The 18,496-nt window shown below is 48.3% G+C and overlaps 1 protein-coding gene across 3 annotated transcripts in view; it reads right to left on the bottom strand.

Annotated features, from left to right (window-relative positions):
• The window catches only part of GSN (gelsolin), a 38,755-nt gene that overhangs the window by 7,111 nt on the left and 13,148 nt on the right, over positions 1-18,496 (bottom strand). The window contains exons 1-9 of one of the 3 annotated variants that reach the window (XM_036432868.2): positions 15,029-15,234; positions 13,373-13,577; positions 12,772-12,926; positions 9,137-9,298; positions 7,254-7,403; positions 6,040-6,129; positions 3,341-3,473; positions 1,760-1,848; positions 1,383-1,598 (exon numbers count right to left, since the gene is read on the bottom strand). In XM_036432868.2, coding sequence (XP_036288761.1) covers positions 1,383-1,598; positions 1,760-1,848; positions 3,341-3,473; positions 6,040-6,129; positions 7,254-7,403; positions 9,137-9,298; positions 12,772-12,926; positions 13,373-13,577; positions 15,029-15,184 — 1,356 coding nt within the window. In that variant the 5' untranslated portion in view covers positions 15,185-15,234. Of the gene's footprint in view, positions 1-1,382; positions 1,599-1,759; positions 1,849-3,340; positions 3,474-6,039; positions 6,130-7,253; positions 7,404-9,136; positions 9,299-12,771; positions 12,927-13,372; positions 13,578-14,907; positions 14,972-15,028; positions 15,235-18,496 lie in introns of those variants that run through there. The other 2 variants (XM_036432869.2, XM_036432870.2) reach the window with 2 other exon arrangements.

Genomic DNA, 18,496 nt, shown 5'->3' with positions numbered 1-18,496 from the left:
GGAAAGGTTGTTGTGAGGATCAAGTGAGTTTTTTCATGAAAGTCTAGCACAGAGCCTGGCACAGGGTGCTAGCTCTGCAGTGTGGCAGCTACTTTATTATTAGAATTATTGTTGTTGTTATTACTGATTTTGCCATTATCGCTATCATTATTGAATTGTCTGGGCGCTACAGATGGCCTCCAGAGGCAGGGCCATCACGAGGTGACCTCAGAATGATCCCTGCTGGCAGATCTCTTTTCAGAGCTCCGGTGACAGGGTTTTTCCGGGTGTCCATGAGGCCCTGCAGCGCCACCTGGTGGTGCTGCACAGACTCTGAGTCCTGTAAGTCCGAGGAAACAGAAGCCCAGAATCTCAGGACCTTCAAAATTCTTGAAGGTGATGGAGTGGGATTAAACCTCATTTTAAAGGTAAAAAGAAAAAAAGGAAAAAAAAGTGAAGCTCAAAGAGGTTAAGTTACTCACCCAACGTCACACACATCCAGGCGGCCAGGGCTCTTTCCATACTACCCTTCCCAGTATTTTCACTGCATCCTCTCCTCCCACACAAGGAATGAATGAATAAATGATACCAATGATACAAATGATAATAAAAATTAACCTTTTTGCTATTTTTTTCCATGTGGAATGGAATCCATGTTTGCTAGAAGCAGATTCTATCTCACAAACATCTCTAAACTCTAGCCCACTCTTCGCCATCTTCACTGTCTTCCTGGTCTCAAGGCCGTCTTTTCTTCCCTAAACTACCATAACAATCTCGTCGTGTGGCCTCTACCTTCATTTTCCTGCCTCTAACCCATTTTCACAGAGTTCTGGAAGCACAGAACGGAGCCTGTCACATTTCTGCTTTTCTCACTAGCACCCACACGTGGCAGGGGTAAGTCCACACCCTCCTTGAGGATGTCCTCAGCACCAGGCTCTGGGACAGCTTCCAGCCTCCTGTAAGACCCACTGCTGCTCTCTGGCAGCAAATCCATATTCATTCTAAGAGCCAACCCAGTGCCCCCATCTCTGCGAAGACTGTCCAGACCATCCTATCCTCACTGTCTTCCTCTGTCCCCATAATCCCTTTGCTGGCCTCCTATCTTCCACTGACCACACAGGTCTGAGCAATCAGCTGAGACTACGGTCACCTCCCTTCCCAGGCCAGGCATTTCTTACAGGCAGGAGGGTCCTGAGACACTTGGCACACAGGGCCAGGCACACAGTAGGTGCTTAGAGTATGCTGGCTATAAAAATTAAGACAAAAGTATCTCATTCACCAGAACTGTGGTCCAAACCCCATAGAGAAGAGTCCATGGGGAAGCAGGAGGCCATGCATGGTCCAGATGAGCCTAGGAGGGAGCGAGGGAGGGGCCTGAGCATGCCCACCCTAGCCCCAGGTACCTGCTTCTGGCCTGTGCCATCATCATCCATGCCGTGCTGGGCGGCCATGGCAGTGGAAGTGTGCAGGGTGGCGGCGTCGAAGGGCACCCTCTCCACGTTGGCGATGTGGCTGGAGAGATAGGTCAAGCCCAGGCCGTCTGTCTGGTCTGGGTCCCGCCAGTTCTTGAAGAACTGCTTGAACAGTGGGGTCTCACCGCCCTCAGGAAGGACAGCGACCTGGAAGGGACCAGAGAAGAGCAGGATGTGGCTGGGACCCCCAGGTCAGCAGGGGGTCCTAGGAGCCTCAGTCCACACTGAGGAGGGACACCCACCCCAGGCCAGCCCTTTCTCACCCAAACTGGACCCGCTCTCACTCTCCTACCTGACTCCAGACTCACCTGGGTCTGCCTGGGGTAGTCCATCTTGGTGATGAAGTCAGTGGCTGTTTTGAGGGCAGCTTTCCTCTCCTCGGTGTTGGCCCCCCTGCCTATTGGCAGACAGAAGATAAGGGACCTTGGGTCAGGGCTGCGCCCTAACGTTCCATGGTCCAGAGAAGGTAGCAGCCAGATCTCCCCCCTTACTCTTCTTAGACTATGGGCAGCCAGAATGAGAGACACCCTCTCCTAGAGCTGACCATTCCTAGATCCCCTGCAGTCCAGCAGGGATCCTGGCTGATGTCAGCAACCACAGCCACCATCTTGGACAATTGACTCTGCTTAGGACTACACATAGGTATTCTCATTGAATTCACATAATGACCCTAGGTGTGATAAAGGTCAGTATTATCTCATCCCCATTTATGTAAAAGGAAATCAGTGTTGCAGAGAGGTTAAGTGACTTGACCACAGCCACTCAGCAAGTGGGAAAGCTCTATCTGCCCCATTGATTCTGAAGCCTGCATACCACACACTCGCTCCTACTCTCCCCAGGGCCATCTTTCCTCCAACTCCACAGTCTGAAGTGTTTCCCAACCCTGGCAGCATCCCTATGTCTGGTGTCTGGACAGCTCTTGCCCCCAGCCTTCTCATTGCCAAGGTTGAGGAGCCAAGAAGGTGATGATGATGATGACGACAATGATAATAGCCATATGTGTTCAACTCTCTCTCTGCCATGCTCTGCACCCAGTGCCCCCCTCCCCTGCTGTCTTCTTCCTCCTAATGAGAAAGCATCTGAGCACAGTGCTGATGCACTTGCTCAGAAACATTTGGGCCAGCATCTTCCAGGAGCCTCCCTTAATCAGCACCCAAGACAGTCCACAAAGAGTCCAGGACCCCCAGCACAGCATTTCTCAAACAGAAACCAGACCACCTTTATGAAAAGCCCCCAATACATTAGCAAGTTAAAGGCACTGGACAAGTCCTGCAGTAAACAAGCCTGGGAACATAATTTCACTCAGTGTTGACCATGAACTTATTTGACCACAAAGCTATATATAAATTTCTTACATTTTTTTATATGATGCCAATTAACTTCTTCAAAAACTGGTGTTATGACACATTTGGGAAACACTGGTTTTAGCCCGAATAAAAAGTCTGAGACCCAAAGAGGCAAGTAAATTACCCAAGATCACACAGTGAGTCAACCTCAAAGCCAGGGCTATCGCTCGACTCCCGATTTCCATTGAGGAGCCTGCCACTGCCTTAGGGTCCATGGAACACACTGTTCCCCTCCTGAGCTGAGTGCCTGCCAGGCTCTAGGAGCTCCCACCAAGGCCCAGTTTGTTAAGAGCCCTTTCCCAGCTGAAACCGGTTTGGCCCAGTGTTTAGAGAGTCAGCCTGAGGACTGAAAGGTCCCAGGTTCGATTCCGGTCAAGGGCATGTACCTTGGTTGCGGGCACATCCCCAGTAGGGGGTGTGCAAGAAGCAGCTGATCGATGATTCTCTCTCATCGATAGTTTCTAATATCTCTATCCCTCTCCTTTCCTCTCTGTAAAAAATCAATAAAATATATATATATATAAAAAAAAGAGCCTGCAATACCTTTCCAGACGAAGATTTTCCCGTCTTTGCCATGGTCCAGGATGAAGCAGTCCTCTGACCTCAAGGCCCCCTGGGCGAAGGGGTTCTCATCCGCCACCAGCAACACTGACATGGCGCCTGCACCATTGGAGACCTAAGGGGACAGGAGAGAGACAGATGTGAGTAACTTCCACCACCTCAGCCTGCCGAGAGGGCACCCAAGCCAACACAAGTCCACATCCCAACCCTGCCACAAACGCAGGGCAGAGGAATGCCTGTGCCTGTGTCCTCAGGCTCTGAGGCTCACTCAGGTCTTCCTTCTCCTTTCCTGCTTTGTCATGGCCATGTCTGTGACCCACACACAGGTGGAACATGGAAAGGGCAAGGGAGTAAAATGTAGGAATGCAGGCTGCATAGGAGAAGAATGGTACAATTGGCTGAGAAGATCATTAATAAAAGTAAATGCAATGTGGTGGCTTGAATTGGAATCTGGAATAAAAATTGGGGTAACCTGAATAAAGTCTGTAGTTCAGTTACTAGTGTGGAACCAGTGTTAATGTCTTAGTTTTGACAAATGTACCTGGTTACGTTACATATTAAGGAGATGCTGATGAAGGAGATATATGGGAACACTCTGTACTATCTTGCAATTTTTCTGAAAACCTAAAAATGATTCCAAATTAAAAAGTTCATTAAGTTATTTTTTTTAAGTGAACTATACCAATCAAAATTCAAAAGACTGACAATACCTAGTGTGGACAAGGCTCTGGGCACTCAAGCACTTTCAACTCCTCGGGAGGTGGGGAGCTCTTTCCAGAGGGCAGCTTGGTAATAATATGTGTCTGAACTTCACATAATGAGTGTCCGGTACTTACTGAGTACTTCGTATGTGCTAGCACTGTTTGGAGCATTTTGTGTAACTGATAACTTACATAATTATAGAACTCCTTAATCCTTGCCACAACCCCCATTTCTACTACTACCCCCACTTTTTCACAGGGAAACCAAGGCGCAGAGAGGAGAAGCCACCTGCACACTAGAGAGCACCAGCCTGGGATTCAATACTGACTCCAGAACCAGTATCTTCGATCACCGACTGTTCAGGCTGTAACCGTGTCTGGGAACTTGCTCTACTGCCACATTTAGCACAAGTGCAATCGGACTGTCTGCAATCGGAAAAGGCGGAAACATCCGCTAATGTCCATCATTAAGGAGATGCTGAAACCCTTATGCTCCTGAAATAGACCACCATAAAGGGCCCTGTGGGTCTAGTTACATGACCACAGCTGAGGGGAGAAATGAAGGGCACAGAACAGCATGAATAGTTTGGATCTATTTGTATCAAGTAGAGATGGACAAAGTATATAATTAGATGCAGAAAGATGTAATCTGGACTCTTCCCCCCCACCCCACTCCCATTAAATGGTAACCATGGTATCCCATTTAGAGGGGAGGAAGGGAGCCATTTTTTAAAATTACATATTGTTACTTTTGAAATTAAAATACATTTTAAAATAGTACTGGTCATCTTAAACCAGTCTGATTAAAGAGATTCTTTTTCTTTTTAAAAAATATATTTTTATTGATTTCAGAGAGGAACAGGGAGGGAGCAAAAGATAGAAACATCACAATGATGAGAGGGAATCATTGATCAGCTGTCTCCTGCATGCCTGCTACTGGGGATCAAGCCTGTAACCCTGGCATATGCCCTTGACCACAATCGAACCCAGGACCCATCAGTGCACAAGCCAACCTTCTATCCACTGAGCCAAGCCCACTAGGACCTTTTATTCTCCCCTCTCCACCTGTCTCTCTCTCTCTCTCTCTCTCTCTCTCTCTATATATATATATATATATATATCTATTATATATATATATATATATATATATGTGTGTGTGTGTGTGTGTGTGTGTGTGTGTGTATTTACTTATTTAATTTTTATTCAATTTATTGGGGTGACATCGACTAATAAAATTATATAGGGTGCAAGTGTCAATTCTATAAGACATCATCTGTATGTTATATTTTTTATATTTTTGAGTATTGCTATTTTATTTTTATAGTGAATATGCATTACTTTACCAAAATAAAAATCACTAATGTGGTTTTTCTTTGGAGGTAATGAACATCTGTGCCCCATTTAAGCCCAAGGCACAACAGGAGTGTCATAGCTACGTGGGGCTTTCTCCTGGAACTCAGCCACCAGGCCAAAGTTCCTTAGCTCAAGAGCAGCCTCAATTCAGTTTTTAAAATCATAAGGAAGTCATTAACATTATAAATAAAGTCATAACCATAACCCTCCCTCTGCTACAACAACAACAACAACAAAAATACCACATGCCTATTTCTGTAGCATTTCCCCAAGTACTCCTAAAACACTTTGCTGTCATTTTTCTCTGTGGATTCTCAGAAACTCTGCAAAGTTCACTTTACTGCCCTTCTCCCCATTTTACAGACTAGAAAACCGAATCCCAGACGTACTTCCAAGACCTCATGGATGAACATGACACAGATGTGTTTGAGGTCAATGGCTTTCTCTTGTTCTTGGTGCAGGAGGCAAAGGCAGTAGCTGGCTGCCCATTGGAAACTTGCAGAAGCCAAGTACACTACCACACCCCCTAAGCATGCTCAGCTCAAGGCCTCACACAATGGAGCTCAGGAAGGCTCAGTCCCCTGCTTCCCTGGCATGACCCAAGGGGACAGAGCAGCTGAGGCTCACCTTATAGAGCTTGGCCAGCTTGCGGTTGGCTGCGTCCTCCTTGGCTGTATCATCAGTACCTTCGGGCAGAGTCGGCTTGGTGCCCAGCACCTGCAGAGATGGAGAGGTGGAAGAAAGGGTGGCTGTGAGCTCCCAGCAGCCTCCTCCTACAGGAGGGGCCTGGACTCCTGACAGACCCCCCTTCCGGGCAGGCAAGGACCACACAGGCACCCATAGCAACCCTCCAGTTAGGGGAAAACCCCTCCAGAGACAGCCTGCCTCTTCACATGCCTCAGCCACATCAGCCTGTCACTCTGTCTCTAAGGGTTCCGGAGGACCCCTGCTCCTCTGCCTCCAGGACGGTCTGTCAGATATTTACTCTACCATTTCCTTCTAGGCCTTCTAAGCCCAATAACTACAGCTACTAACCACACCTCCTACCCAGTGCCTTTAGGAGATCCCACTTAATGCTTACACCCCTGCGAGGGGGCACAGGTTATCACTCTTACTTTACAGAAGTCCCAAGAGATGAAGAGGTGGAGTGACTTATGCACACAGCTACAAGTGGCTAAGCAGAATTGAACCTGTGACTGCAGAGCCTGCTTCATTTCTCCATCCTGGCCACACTAGCCTCAACTGCCTCAACCTCCCTAGCTACCCATACTCCCAAGCCATGGTTGCTCCCAGGCTCCTCCTTATCATAATCACTTCCTGTTCTTCCTAGAAACCAAAATGCCAACATCCTCAGAAGAGCAGGAGCTAAGTGGGTGGAGCAGGGTTCATAGTCTCCCCCATTTTCCTGATGAAGTTTGCCTCTACTGACACGTTCACAAAGCAAAATGGCTAATAATTATATCACACAGTTGACTAAATGGGCCACAAACCACCAGGAATGGGCAGAAAAAAAGAGGTCTAGGTCTTGGTTGTCTTTTTCTGATCTGGCTCCAGCACCAGGCTAGCTCTCAAGAGACCCACTTCCTCAGCTACTTTGGAGGACCGGGCTGTCCCAGCTGGAGGGGTAGCTCAAGACCCCTGCAAACACCAAGTCGTGGATTCCAGCCCACTTCTCAGGGGAGTCTGGGAGTTGTCAGGGGAATTGCTCTTTCCCATTTCCTAAAGAGATCCAGCTGGATAGAAAAGCAAATTCAATTCAAAATTGCCTACTACATGGAAGAAAGTAAAGAGCATCCTGTCTACATGCTCGGCTCCCACCCCTGGGACGTGGCTGTCAGTACCTGGAGCATCGCTGCTGGCTCTGCGCCCTCCTCAGACACGTGCACTTGGGCCCGGCCATGCCGCTCATTGTCCCGGATGCCCTTGGACACCTGGGTAGCCTTCAGCCTCTCAAACCGGTTGCTGTTGGAGCCACACCACTGGTAGATATCCTGTAAGACAGGGACCCCCAGGTAAGGCAAAGCCCCAGCCTTCGTATAAGCTCTACCCAGTGACAAGGTCAGAAGGACACTGTGGGGCATGTGTAAGCTATTCTTGGTCTCTATTTGCATGGTGAGGGCAGATGGAGCATGCATAGGTGCACATCAAACACAATGTGTGTGATCTGAGTGCAACAGAATATGTGAGTGTATGGCTCGGAATATGAGTTTTTTCAGAGATACAACAGAGCATGTGTATAAAAATGTTGGCCTGGCCGAAACCGATTTGGCTCAGTGGATAGAGCGTCGGCTTGCGGACTGAAAGGTCTCAGGTTCGATTCCGGTCAAGGGCATGTACCTTGGTTGCGGGCATATCCCCAGTGGGGGGTGTGCAGGAGGCAGCTGATCGATGTATCTCTTTCATCGATGTTTCTAATTCTCTATCTCTCTCCCTTCCTCTCTGTAAAAAATTAATAATATATATATATTTTTTAAAATGTTGGCCTACTGATGGGAGCAGAAATGGGTACAAACAATTGGAAAACCATCTGGTCATAGCTACTAAAGCTCGGTCTATTGATATCCTATGAGCCAGCCATAGGGCTATGCCCAACAAGTACATCCAGATATCCACCACAAGACCTGTGCAAGAACATCAGAGGGGCACCAGGTGGAATAGCCCCAACACAGAAACTACCCCAAGGGCCCATCAACAACAGAAAGCATAAATAAATTGTGGCATTTCCAGCCAATCAAATCTCATAGAACAAGGAGAATGATCAATCTACAATATGGATGGATCTCAGAAATGAAATGTTGAGCAAAAGTCAAACATAAAAATGGATGTTTCCATGTATATAAAGTTCAGATAGAGGCAAAACTACTCTGTGTTATTGAGAAGGTTTAGGATGGTGGTTATCCCTCGGGGTGAAGGTCCTGGAAGAGGAAGGGCCTTCTGGGGGCTGGTGATGTTCTGTTTCCTGATCTGGGTATTGGTTACACAGTGTGTTCACAACAGAGCTGTGCATTCATGACTCACATACTCTTGTGTGTGCCTATTATACTTAAATAAGTGTGTGCCTGCATTTGTATACACATTACACTATGTAAACATGAGTTTTGGGTGCAATGTCTGTCCACGTTTATTTGCAGGTATGAAGGCCCATGGATTTGGGATGAATGGGTACAAAGCATTATATATCTGTAAGTTGGGCCTGGGTAAGTGTGCCCCACACACTTGCCATATACAAGTGTGCATGTGCAGCTGCACATCTGTCACATATATATGTGGGTCCTTGAATAACACACCCAAGTTTATGTGTGTAGGCATTGATAACGGTGCCATGTCCATGCTTGGTGGGCAAGAGCCTAACATTTTTGCATATGCCTGCCATGCATTTTTAAGTGAGGGATTATATGTAAAAAGGTACACAAGATGTATATATGAACACAAGATGTCAAGAAATCTATATGTCAATTGAAGTCTAAGTACACTGTGCAGGAGGGCTGTGCCCATGGCATGATGGCCTTAAGTCTACACATGTGGAGGTCTATGAGTGCTGGGTACACCTGTATCTGAGTCTTTGCAGGTGTGTTTGATTCAAGGCTAGAGCACGTGTGCCTGTTGCTTTCCCTGACTGTGTCTTTGAATGTGTTACCATAGGTTTGTCTACCTCCCTAGAGTCAGGCCTGGCCAGGCCAGGAGTACCTCAGTGGCCCCTGGGAAAGGGCAGGGCAGGACTTACATTGCCCAGGTCCAGGATGAAGCAGTCGCCATTGTTGAAGCTCTCCCAGGACACGGGCACCTCAGTGGCACGGACCACACGCCTCCCTTTGACCTGGAAGAGTCTCTGCACCACCACCTCATTGGGTACCACGTGCTTGAATCCTGATGCCACACCTCCTTTCTGTTGGGTCAAATAGATAGGATCAGTCCAGGGAGAGGGTCCAGAGCAGCACACATAGGGGAAAGGAATAGGGTTCAGTTGAAGGAAATCTGGCCTGTGGACCAGGGGCCTTGCAGCAGATGCCATACCATTGTACCTTGCTGTCACCCCTTTGAATTTCAAACTCCACTAACAGGACTTCTGGGGCCACTTTCCTGGATCAAAAGCTACAAACATTCCTTTCTCAAAACCAGCATTTCCCAAGGGATGTTCTAAAGAAACCTGGCCCCGAGACATTCTTCAAGAAAAGGGTCCCATGGGGGGTAGAGGAGTAAGCACTTTTATAAAGACCAGAGAAGCAGCCACCCATCCTGGCCTCCCTATTTTAAAAGGTTGTTTTGAGTAATAAACCTTGGTTTCAATAAATCCTCCATATATAAATTATTAAATAAAATAATACTTGATTTCTAATTAATGTGGGCATGCATTTCCTAATTAACTCTCTCTGATCTAGAAAATTAGACTTGAAGAGATGAGTTAACAAAATAATAAAAGCAATATATGCATAGCCCTGGACACAGACAACAGGGTGGTGAAGGCCTGGGGCAAGGGACGGATGCAGTCTAGAAGTAGTCAATGGATTTGGGGGGGGGGGGGGGTGAGAATATATGTAATACTTTCAACAATAAAGTTTTAAATAAAGCTCTTAGAAGACAGTGGATCTACAAACATGGGACAGGAATATTTTGAAATTTTTATTAATTACTGCTTTGTATGGTCTAACCATTAGGTGAATAGCAACTGGTACCAAATTATTTGAACAAAATATAATAGGTTAAATTGTTTTAAAAGCCATTTTCCAAATTAAAGTAATGATACATATACCATATATACAGGTAATTCTACATCTATATGAATATACATATATAGCTCCAAGAGTAAGATCATAGGGGACTTTTTCTTTGAAAACCTATATTTCTATGTTTGACATTTTACAATAAGCTTGCAGCATTTTTATAAACAAACGAAGGACAAAAGTTATAAAGATTTACATTTTTTAAAATGTTAAACTGTATAAAACAAAGAAAAATGTGGTGATGGGGTTGTCCCCTCCACCCATTAAGCGCTGAGTTCCTTATCTGAGAAATGGGAAGGAGGTCAGAAAGGCTTCAAGTGACTCTGTTTCCCATTGTGCTCCTTGGAGCCAGGGGCTTCTGGGATCAGCAGGCCCAGATTCTGTTTAAACAAAGGGTTTCAAATAACCCAGCCCCAAGGGGTCTCTAGGGTTCTGTCTGAGAGTCAAGGAGAAAAAGGAGGAGGAGGAAAAGAAGAGGAGGAGAAAAAAAAGAAGGGGGAGGAGGAGTGGGAGGTAGGGAGATCAACAGATTGTGAAAAGTGCGGTGACTTTTAAAAGGATTTGGGGGTGCCGAGACCGGTTTGGCTCAATGGATAGAGCGTCGGCTTGGGGACTGAAGGGACCCGGGTTCGATTCCGGTCAAGGGCATGTACCTTGGTTGCGGGCATATCCCCAGTAGGGGATGTGCAAGAGGCAGCTGATCGATGACTCTCTCTCATCGATGTTTCTAGCTCTCTATCTCTCTCCCTTCCTCTCTGTACAAAATCAATAAAAATATATTTAAAAAAATAAATAAATAAATAAATAAAATAAAAGGATTTGGGGGTTGTAGGACAAGATGAGCTAGCCAGGCCCTGTGACAGCCCTTTCTAGTAGGAGCTCCTGTCCCCTCCCTGCCCCTTCTCACACACCCAGGGACAGAACTGGCACTGAGGTGCAGGCTTTCACAGGAACAAGTCTTGCATAACAAGCTCTGCTCCTTGGGATCTATAATTGATGAGGGCTCCAGGCCAAGAACCTTGGCCTGGGCCTGCCAAGCGCGGGGCAGCAAGAGGGCTTGCAGAGGATGGAAAACAGGACTGGCCTGGGACCTCACATTTGCACCAGGAGCCAGGGCCTGGGTTGGGAACCAATTCCTTAGAATATGGCCCAAGAACATCTGGGGGGGGGGGGGGGGGCGGGGGGAGAAACAGAGGGTGTGGAGGCTTGCTAGCATGCCAATTCCTAGACCGGAGGTCTTGAAATGTTCTCTGAATCAGCTCTGTGCTAGCCCTTCACTCCTAGGTTTGAATCCCAGCTCCATCACTTATTAACTATACAAGCTGCTTGACTTGTCACACAGCAGCATCAATAAGCAGACTCTAACTGTTGTTACGTAATAGACAAATGTTTGCTGAATAAATGCCAAATGGGGAGTGTGTGAGAGCACACACCCAGTGACATACAACTGCACAACTGGCCCAAAGCCTCGCAGTTAGAGGGGTGGCCTTGAGACTGGAACCTTAATCTCTCTGACTCCTGGTCAACTGCTCTTTCCACTTCCTGTTCCAGGAGCTGCAAATAGGCCAGGTACTTCTCCAGGTCAGTTGTCTGGGTCCTAACTTTCTCACCTCTCCTTCTTCAAGTTACCCTGGTGCCAGAACGGGGTGCAGGAAAAAGGTAGAGGTGGACAGCTTAGCAGGAGGAGCTGTGGGCATGGGTGAACTGGCAGACAGGGGGCGCTAGTAAGCTCCAGGGAAACCTAACCCTACTCCACCCAGCCCAGGGCTGAGGCCTTGTTCCCAAGACACACCCTGCCCTTTGCTATCTCAGTCTCACTAGCACTTTCCCATTATTCAATTCCCTGTGCCCCATCTGGGTATCAAAGCTTGTGACCCACTCCCTGACCAAAAAGAACCCCTGCTTTGCAAAACTCCAGCTTTTTCTGAGCCCTTCCAAGATGCCCAGCCCCATGCAAGGCGTTTCCCAGCTACACCTTCACCAAATCTTCTCCCCAGGCCTGAAGGGCAGGTATAACTGGCTCTCATGTAACCAAAGAGGAAAGGGAGGCTCAGAGAGGCCAAGTGGCTTGCCAGGAGTCACACAGCATATTAGGACACAGCCTCTCAAGGCTTGTTCTTAGCTTGGTTTTGCTCAGCCCCACCTGGTTGGGGGCTGGAGGAAAGATCTGTTGGCTCAGACTCTTCAGAATTCAAGTTCAAGGGGGATTCTAATGAACAGAAAGAGGAATATGATCAAGGATGTCCTTTCAAATATCTAACACGGGACCCTCTGTTGACAGGGCATAGGATGTAAGGGGTGCAGAAATAGGACACAGCACAAGGCCGGGAGAAGCATGAGGCTGGGTTTCCACCCATGGCTCACCCCTTTTTCTTCTGGGGCTAGGAAGACAACCCTGTCAAGTGATAGTGAATGTTCTTATCTCCATTTTAAAATAAGGAACCAGAGGCTAAGAGAGGGAATGTGATTTGTCCAAGGTCACACAGCTAGGAAGGGTCCAGGACTCAAATCCAGGGCTGGCCAGCTCCAAAGGCTGAGCTCTGACCTATCTGCCCACATCACCCCACAAGGCTGAAAGGAGAGTGAGTCTGAATGAGCCTTGCCATTGACATACTTACCCCTGCTACTCAGGACCCACCTTGTATTTGAGGCCGGACTTGAAGTAGCTGAGGAAGGTGGCCGACTCAAAGCCCTGGACCTCGCGGTGCTGCACAGCCCGGCCGTTCAGATAGTCATCCAGCTGCACAGTGAAGATGGCGGCCGCCCCGCTCTCGTCCTGGCTGCACTCATTGCCTAGGGGATATCAGAGCAGCATAAGCCTGGCTTCCAGAGCCCCCAGCACTGCACTGGCCTGGCTATAAAAGCTGGCAAATCCTTTGCCTTCTGTGCACCTCAGTTAACCCATCTATATAATGGGATGGGCTCTCCGTGGTCTCTAAGAATCCTCCCAGCTCCAATACATCCCCTACACTCACCTCTTAGCCATATTCCCTTGCACTCACTCAAGCTGAGCATGAAATCAGGCCTGGGAGCATCAATTCAATAGGAAACTGAAGCTCAGCGAGGGGGCAGGACTTACAGAGTCACACAGCAGAGCTGTGACAGGAACTTCGGGTTCCTGACTCAGAATGGTAAACTGGGACCTGGCTGAACTGGGCCAGGGAAGCTGTAGAGGGGGTCCAGGGTCCCCAAGTCACCCCCCAGCCTGAGTGCTTGATGGGAGTGGGGTCTGGCCTCACCCAGCCAGTAGTGGAGGTCATACTGCAGGTTTCCGTTCCTCAGCTGCACTGTCTTCAGGATGACATAGGCGTCGCCTGTGAAGAAGTCTCCGTAAAGGTTTTGAGGCACGGGTACCAGGTCAAACTTCTCCACACGCCAGATCTGCAGGCCAGGCTCTCTCCCTGCCTTGAGGAACTCCGGGTGTTCTGCGGCCATGCTGCCAGACTGGAAAAGAAGGGCAGAGCCTGAGCAGGAGCAGAGGGTCTGGTGGGGAGAGCGACCCCAAGACCCTGGGGCACGAGGGAGGGTGGTTTCTAGCACCAAGAGCATCTCACTTGAGCTTCTAACGCTGCCCACCCCCGAGGCATGGCCAACCCCTTTTGCAACCCCTGTCTCGATGTGTGAGCAAACGGGGTGGAGTTTAGGCTCCTTGGTCAGTACTGTCTCTTGCATTCAGCTCGTTGCTCATGGGGGATAAGGGGCTCTACCTCTTTTCTTCCCTTCTTAGTGCCAATTGGTTGGGATAGCTGAGACACAGAGAAGTGAAGTGACTCTGCCAAGGACCCTCAGCTAGGAAATGATGGAGCAGAAATTACCCCAAGCTCTAAGAGCATGAACTCTGGGACCATTTCCCTCAGATGGAAATGGTAAACCTGGAGGTCCCCAGGGGCTCAATGTGTTCCCTTCCAGCATCCTCAGTGGCTCTTAAAACTAGAAGGGTCCTAGAAGAGATCATCACCCAACCCTATTCTGCAAATAGGGAAACTGAGGCTCAAAGAGGGGAAGAGACCTGCCCAACGTCACACAGTCTGTTTGCTTTTGCTCTTTGGAAGCAGGACTACTTCCCATGCCCCATTCATGTCCCCATCACACCCCCAAGAGGGGTCTAAATGATTCAGTCCAAGTGGTCTCCTGTGCTGTCTGCCTCCTCCCTCCTGCCCCCCAGTATCCCACCCCAATTTGCATTTCTTGTAAAAGGCAGAGAGGATGCAGCCAGGGCCTGCAGGAACCTGTTGGAGACAAGGTGGTTAAGGATGGGGGAATGGCCATTAGACATGCAGGAGGTCTAGAAATGGAGCAGAGTGGGACTGTTAGCCTGGGGCCCAAGGTCAGAAGTCAGCACGTACAGGTCACCTGGCCGGAGGACATATCTGATGGGAGAAGTCAGAGAAAACAGAGAAAAGTCAGGCAGAGGATGGAGAAACAACAAATGGGAAACAGGAAAGAGGAGAAGTCAGACAGGGCAGAGAAGATGTCAGAGAGGAGAGAATAAATAATCATATTGATGATAAGCAGATAGCAGTGAGATCATAGAAGAAGAGAAAATACTAGAGAGGGAGAGCAATCCAATGAAAAAGCGGAATCTGAAATGGAAGAAATTAGAAGAGAGAAGGAGACACTAGACAAGGAAAGGAAGAAACCAGGCGGCAGGATGCCTAAGAAATCAGAAGGTGGTGGCCAAGGTGAGGTTAGCCTCTAGGGAGGGAAACAGCCAGGTCAGAGCGGCTCCCACCCCCCGTCCACAGAAGCCCGCGAAGCAGCAGGAGATACTTACAAAACAACAAAACAGTTTGTTCATTCTAGACCTGAATTACTCCCCTTTTCCTAGCGCTGTATCTGAAAGAACTGACAATAGAGAGTTACTCCGGGAGCCCCTGAGCCCCCTGGGCACTCACCCGCCCCTGGAGCGCGGGTGCCTGGGTCACGGGTGCCTGGATCACCCCTCGCGACGCCCCTCGCGACGCGATGGCCGCCCCCGCGGGCGGCGACAGCGCGCACAGCGCCAGGACCAGCGCGCCGAGCATTGCCGGCACGGAGCTTTGGGGAGCCATGGTAGCGAGGACGACGGCAGAAGACCCAGCCGACAGCCGCCCACTCCAGGTTCCCGACCTTAAGTAGCTGCCGGCCCATCCCTCCCAAGCCGGGACCGCCCTGCAGGGAGGGCATGGGGCAGGACCCGGCCCCAGCAGACCGGCAGGGGCGGGATCTGGCCTGGACTTTGGAGACTTCGGGTTTCCACCCGGACTGAACTGACTGGGCGTGGCCACTCCTTCACCCCAGCTCTGGGCTGGAGACCAGGCACAGGGCGTGGCATACAGCAGGAGCTAACTCGGTGCACACTAAATGGGCGCATGCATTCACGAATAGCAGAGAGCCCAGCTCAGGCTCCTGTGTAACCCACGTGGGACCCCTCCCACGTCTGCAGCTAACATCTTCAGTATTTACTGAAGTAGTTGCCCACACATTATATGAAGGCCGACACCTCAAAACATCCTTTATCCTTTACAGAGAGGAAAACTACATGCAGAAAAGTCAAGCAACCTGCACACACTAGGAAATGGTACAGCCAAGATTTGAACCCAAGCAGCCTGGATGGCCTGCCCACGGAGGCAGCATGAGCTTCCCACCAGCCAGGGGCAGACTGGACCCATGAGCCAATAGAACTCAGGGAGGGGTGCGCCGACCTCTCACCTCCTGAGAAAGCAGATTCTACTTTACTCAAGACCATCCTCTTTCCTTCTTTTTAAAACATTTTATTCTTTGTGTGTGTGTGTGTGTGTGTGTGTATTATTTAGTATTGGTTTCAGGTGTACAAAATAGTGATGAGACTATCAAAAAAGGTTTTATTTTTAAAATGTTAATTTTTATCAAAATTTAAAGTCATATATTTGTACAAAGTTGTTCCATTTCTTTTTTAAAAATATATTTTATTGATTTTTTACAGAGAGGAAGAGAGAGGAATAGAGAGTTAGAAACATCGATCAGCTGCCTCTTGCACAACCCCTACTGGGGATGTGCCTGCAACCGGAATCGAACCTGGGAACTTTCAGTCCACAGGCCGACGCTCTATCCACTGAGCCAAAACGGTTTCAGCTAAAGTTGTTCCATTTCAACCCCACTTACCTCTCCCCAGGGGTAACCACATCTACCCCCTCTTTAGCTGATGATTTCATGGTTAACCTTCATGTCTTAAGTAACAATCCCTGTTGCTTCTTATAGTTGTTTCTAGTTTTTTAATTTTGGTTTGTTTGTTTGTTTTTTTTGTTTTGTTTGTTCTAGGTTCTAGCTATTGTCACACACACACACACACACACACACACACACACACGACCCGGAGAAGACAAGGTTTAAGTCTCTTCCCCACTCCCAGGCCCCTTTCCCATTCCTCCAGCTTCCACTCCTAAGGCATACAGTCTCTGGGTTAGAAGTGCTATTTAGACTCACCTAGTCTCCTCCCTCTCACCACCCTACTGGACTCAACTTCTCTATTACCAAGGTCTCTTTGCCTCCCAGAATTCCTTTCCCAACCGCCTGGAAAGAGAACTGGGGAGTTGGAGACCTGGCTTTGATTCCCACCTCCACTGTGTGTAAGTTACTTTTCCTTTCTATGCCTAGTCACCTCATCTACTAAAGGGGTACAGTAGTTGCTGAGGATTAAATCAGTCTTAATGTGTGAAAATGGCCTAGCTGACAAAGAGGTAAGTGAGAGTTCCCGTTATCCTTCCCCACAGCTATAGCCACCTGTCCCAGCCCCTCCCAGATCCTAGCATCTGCTTAGTTGGGCTCAAGTTTGCCCTCCATCCACCATAGCTTCCTTGTACTTAAGGGGGCCTGTGGGTCAGTAAAGGACTAAAGGAACACACACAGAGAAAAGATGATTCAGAGTGTAAGGATTATAAGACTTCATGGGGAAGGGACTTGTAACCTGGGTGTTGAAGGACAGGAAGGAGGGAGATTAAGAAGAAAAGGCATTTTCAGAGAGGGAACAGCATGGGCAAAGGGCAAGCAAACACAAGAGCACACACAGCGAATAACGGAGGGATCCAGTCTGAAACACCGCAAGCAAAAGATGAGGCTGGAGAGGGTGGCAGGAGTCACAGGAGCCTGTCTGCCACACAGAAAACTCTAAACTTTATCCCAGTGTGTGGGGTGGTGGGGGTGGGGGGTGTCACAGGGAGATGCAGAGTTCTCAGGGGCAGCGGAGGCCAGCTCAGGCCTAAATTCAGAGAGCTCTTCCGTCTCTGAATAGGCATTTCAGAAGATAATAAAAACTCCACAGTTCTCATGTCACCTCTCTGGATAGCAGTTTGATTATCCAAATTCAAAATACACAAAGCAACCACAGATGCACGTCCTTCAGAATGACTTACAAAGGAACACAAAAATATACGTGCAAGGATGTTCACTGTGGCATTGTTTGAAGAAAACTGGATAGGACCCAAATTTCCTGGTCACATAAATTATGGAGCCACCATACAATGGGCCACTCTGCAGCTATGAAAACAGAATTAAGTTAGATCTGACTGTGATAGTAGGCACTCAATAAGCATGGCAAGATCTCCAAGGGCAAAAAGCAAATTGTACAACTATTGGCTCCTCTCCTCTTTTTAATAAGGGTATCCGTTTTTGCAAACATCCTTATGGGGAGAATTTCCCTCTCAGATGTTGCCAAGGCTGCCTTAAGCTGCAGTGAGTGGCTGGATTGCTGGAGTCAGCACCAGGAAACATGTTAGGGTGATGAAAACAGTCTAACACTGGATTATGGTGATGATTGAATAACCAAAAATCTACTAAACTTCAGAGAGCTGGACGCTTGCTTACAGTGGGTGAATTGTTATGGTATGTGAATTATACCTCAATACATACTTGCTTAAAAAAAAAAACTTGCTGTAGGGTTAAAAACTAATTATAAGTATGTATTCAATATAGTTTTTTTTTTTTAATCAAAACACTGATCTAGAAATAATACATTTAAAAAATATGCTTAAAGTTAGGCCTGCTCATTAGACAATTTGGAAAATCCAAACAAGTAGGAAGAAGAAATGTCCTTGTCATTCCAGCCCCCAGACTGACCTGATTGGGCAGCTGCCCAGTCCCTTCTCGGAGCAGTGTGTCCCCGACATTCTCGGTTGGTGATTAACAGAGGGCTGCTGTGGCTTGGCCTTGGCCCCAGGGGTCTGACAAGCAGCCCAGGGTCACTGGCTCTCAGGTTAATGATCACAAAGGCCCTGCAGCTTTGCCCGCCACATGGTTCTGGAGCCTGGGCCCTCAGCACTGGAACCTGGTGAAGGAGCCCTGGCCTCTGCCCCAGAGAGCCCGCAGCCTAGGAACTCTCGCTACAGGGCAGTGATGTGTGGAGCTGT

Source organism: Pipistrellus kuhlii, unplaced genomic scaffold (genome assembly GCF_014108245.1).
Source record: "Pipistrellus kuhlii isolate mPipKuh1 unplaced genomic scaffold, mPipKuh1.p scaffold_m20_p_12, whole genome shotgun sequence".
In the NCBI taxonomy this organism is placed as follows: Eukaryota; Metazoa; Chordata; class Mammalia; order Chiroptera; family Vespertilionidae; genus Pipistrellus; species Pipistrellus kuhlii.
This window is presented reverse-complemented; position numbering and strand designations above follow the sequence as displayed.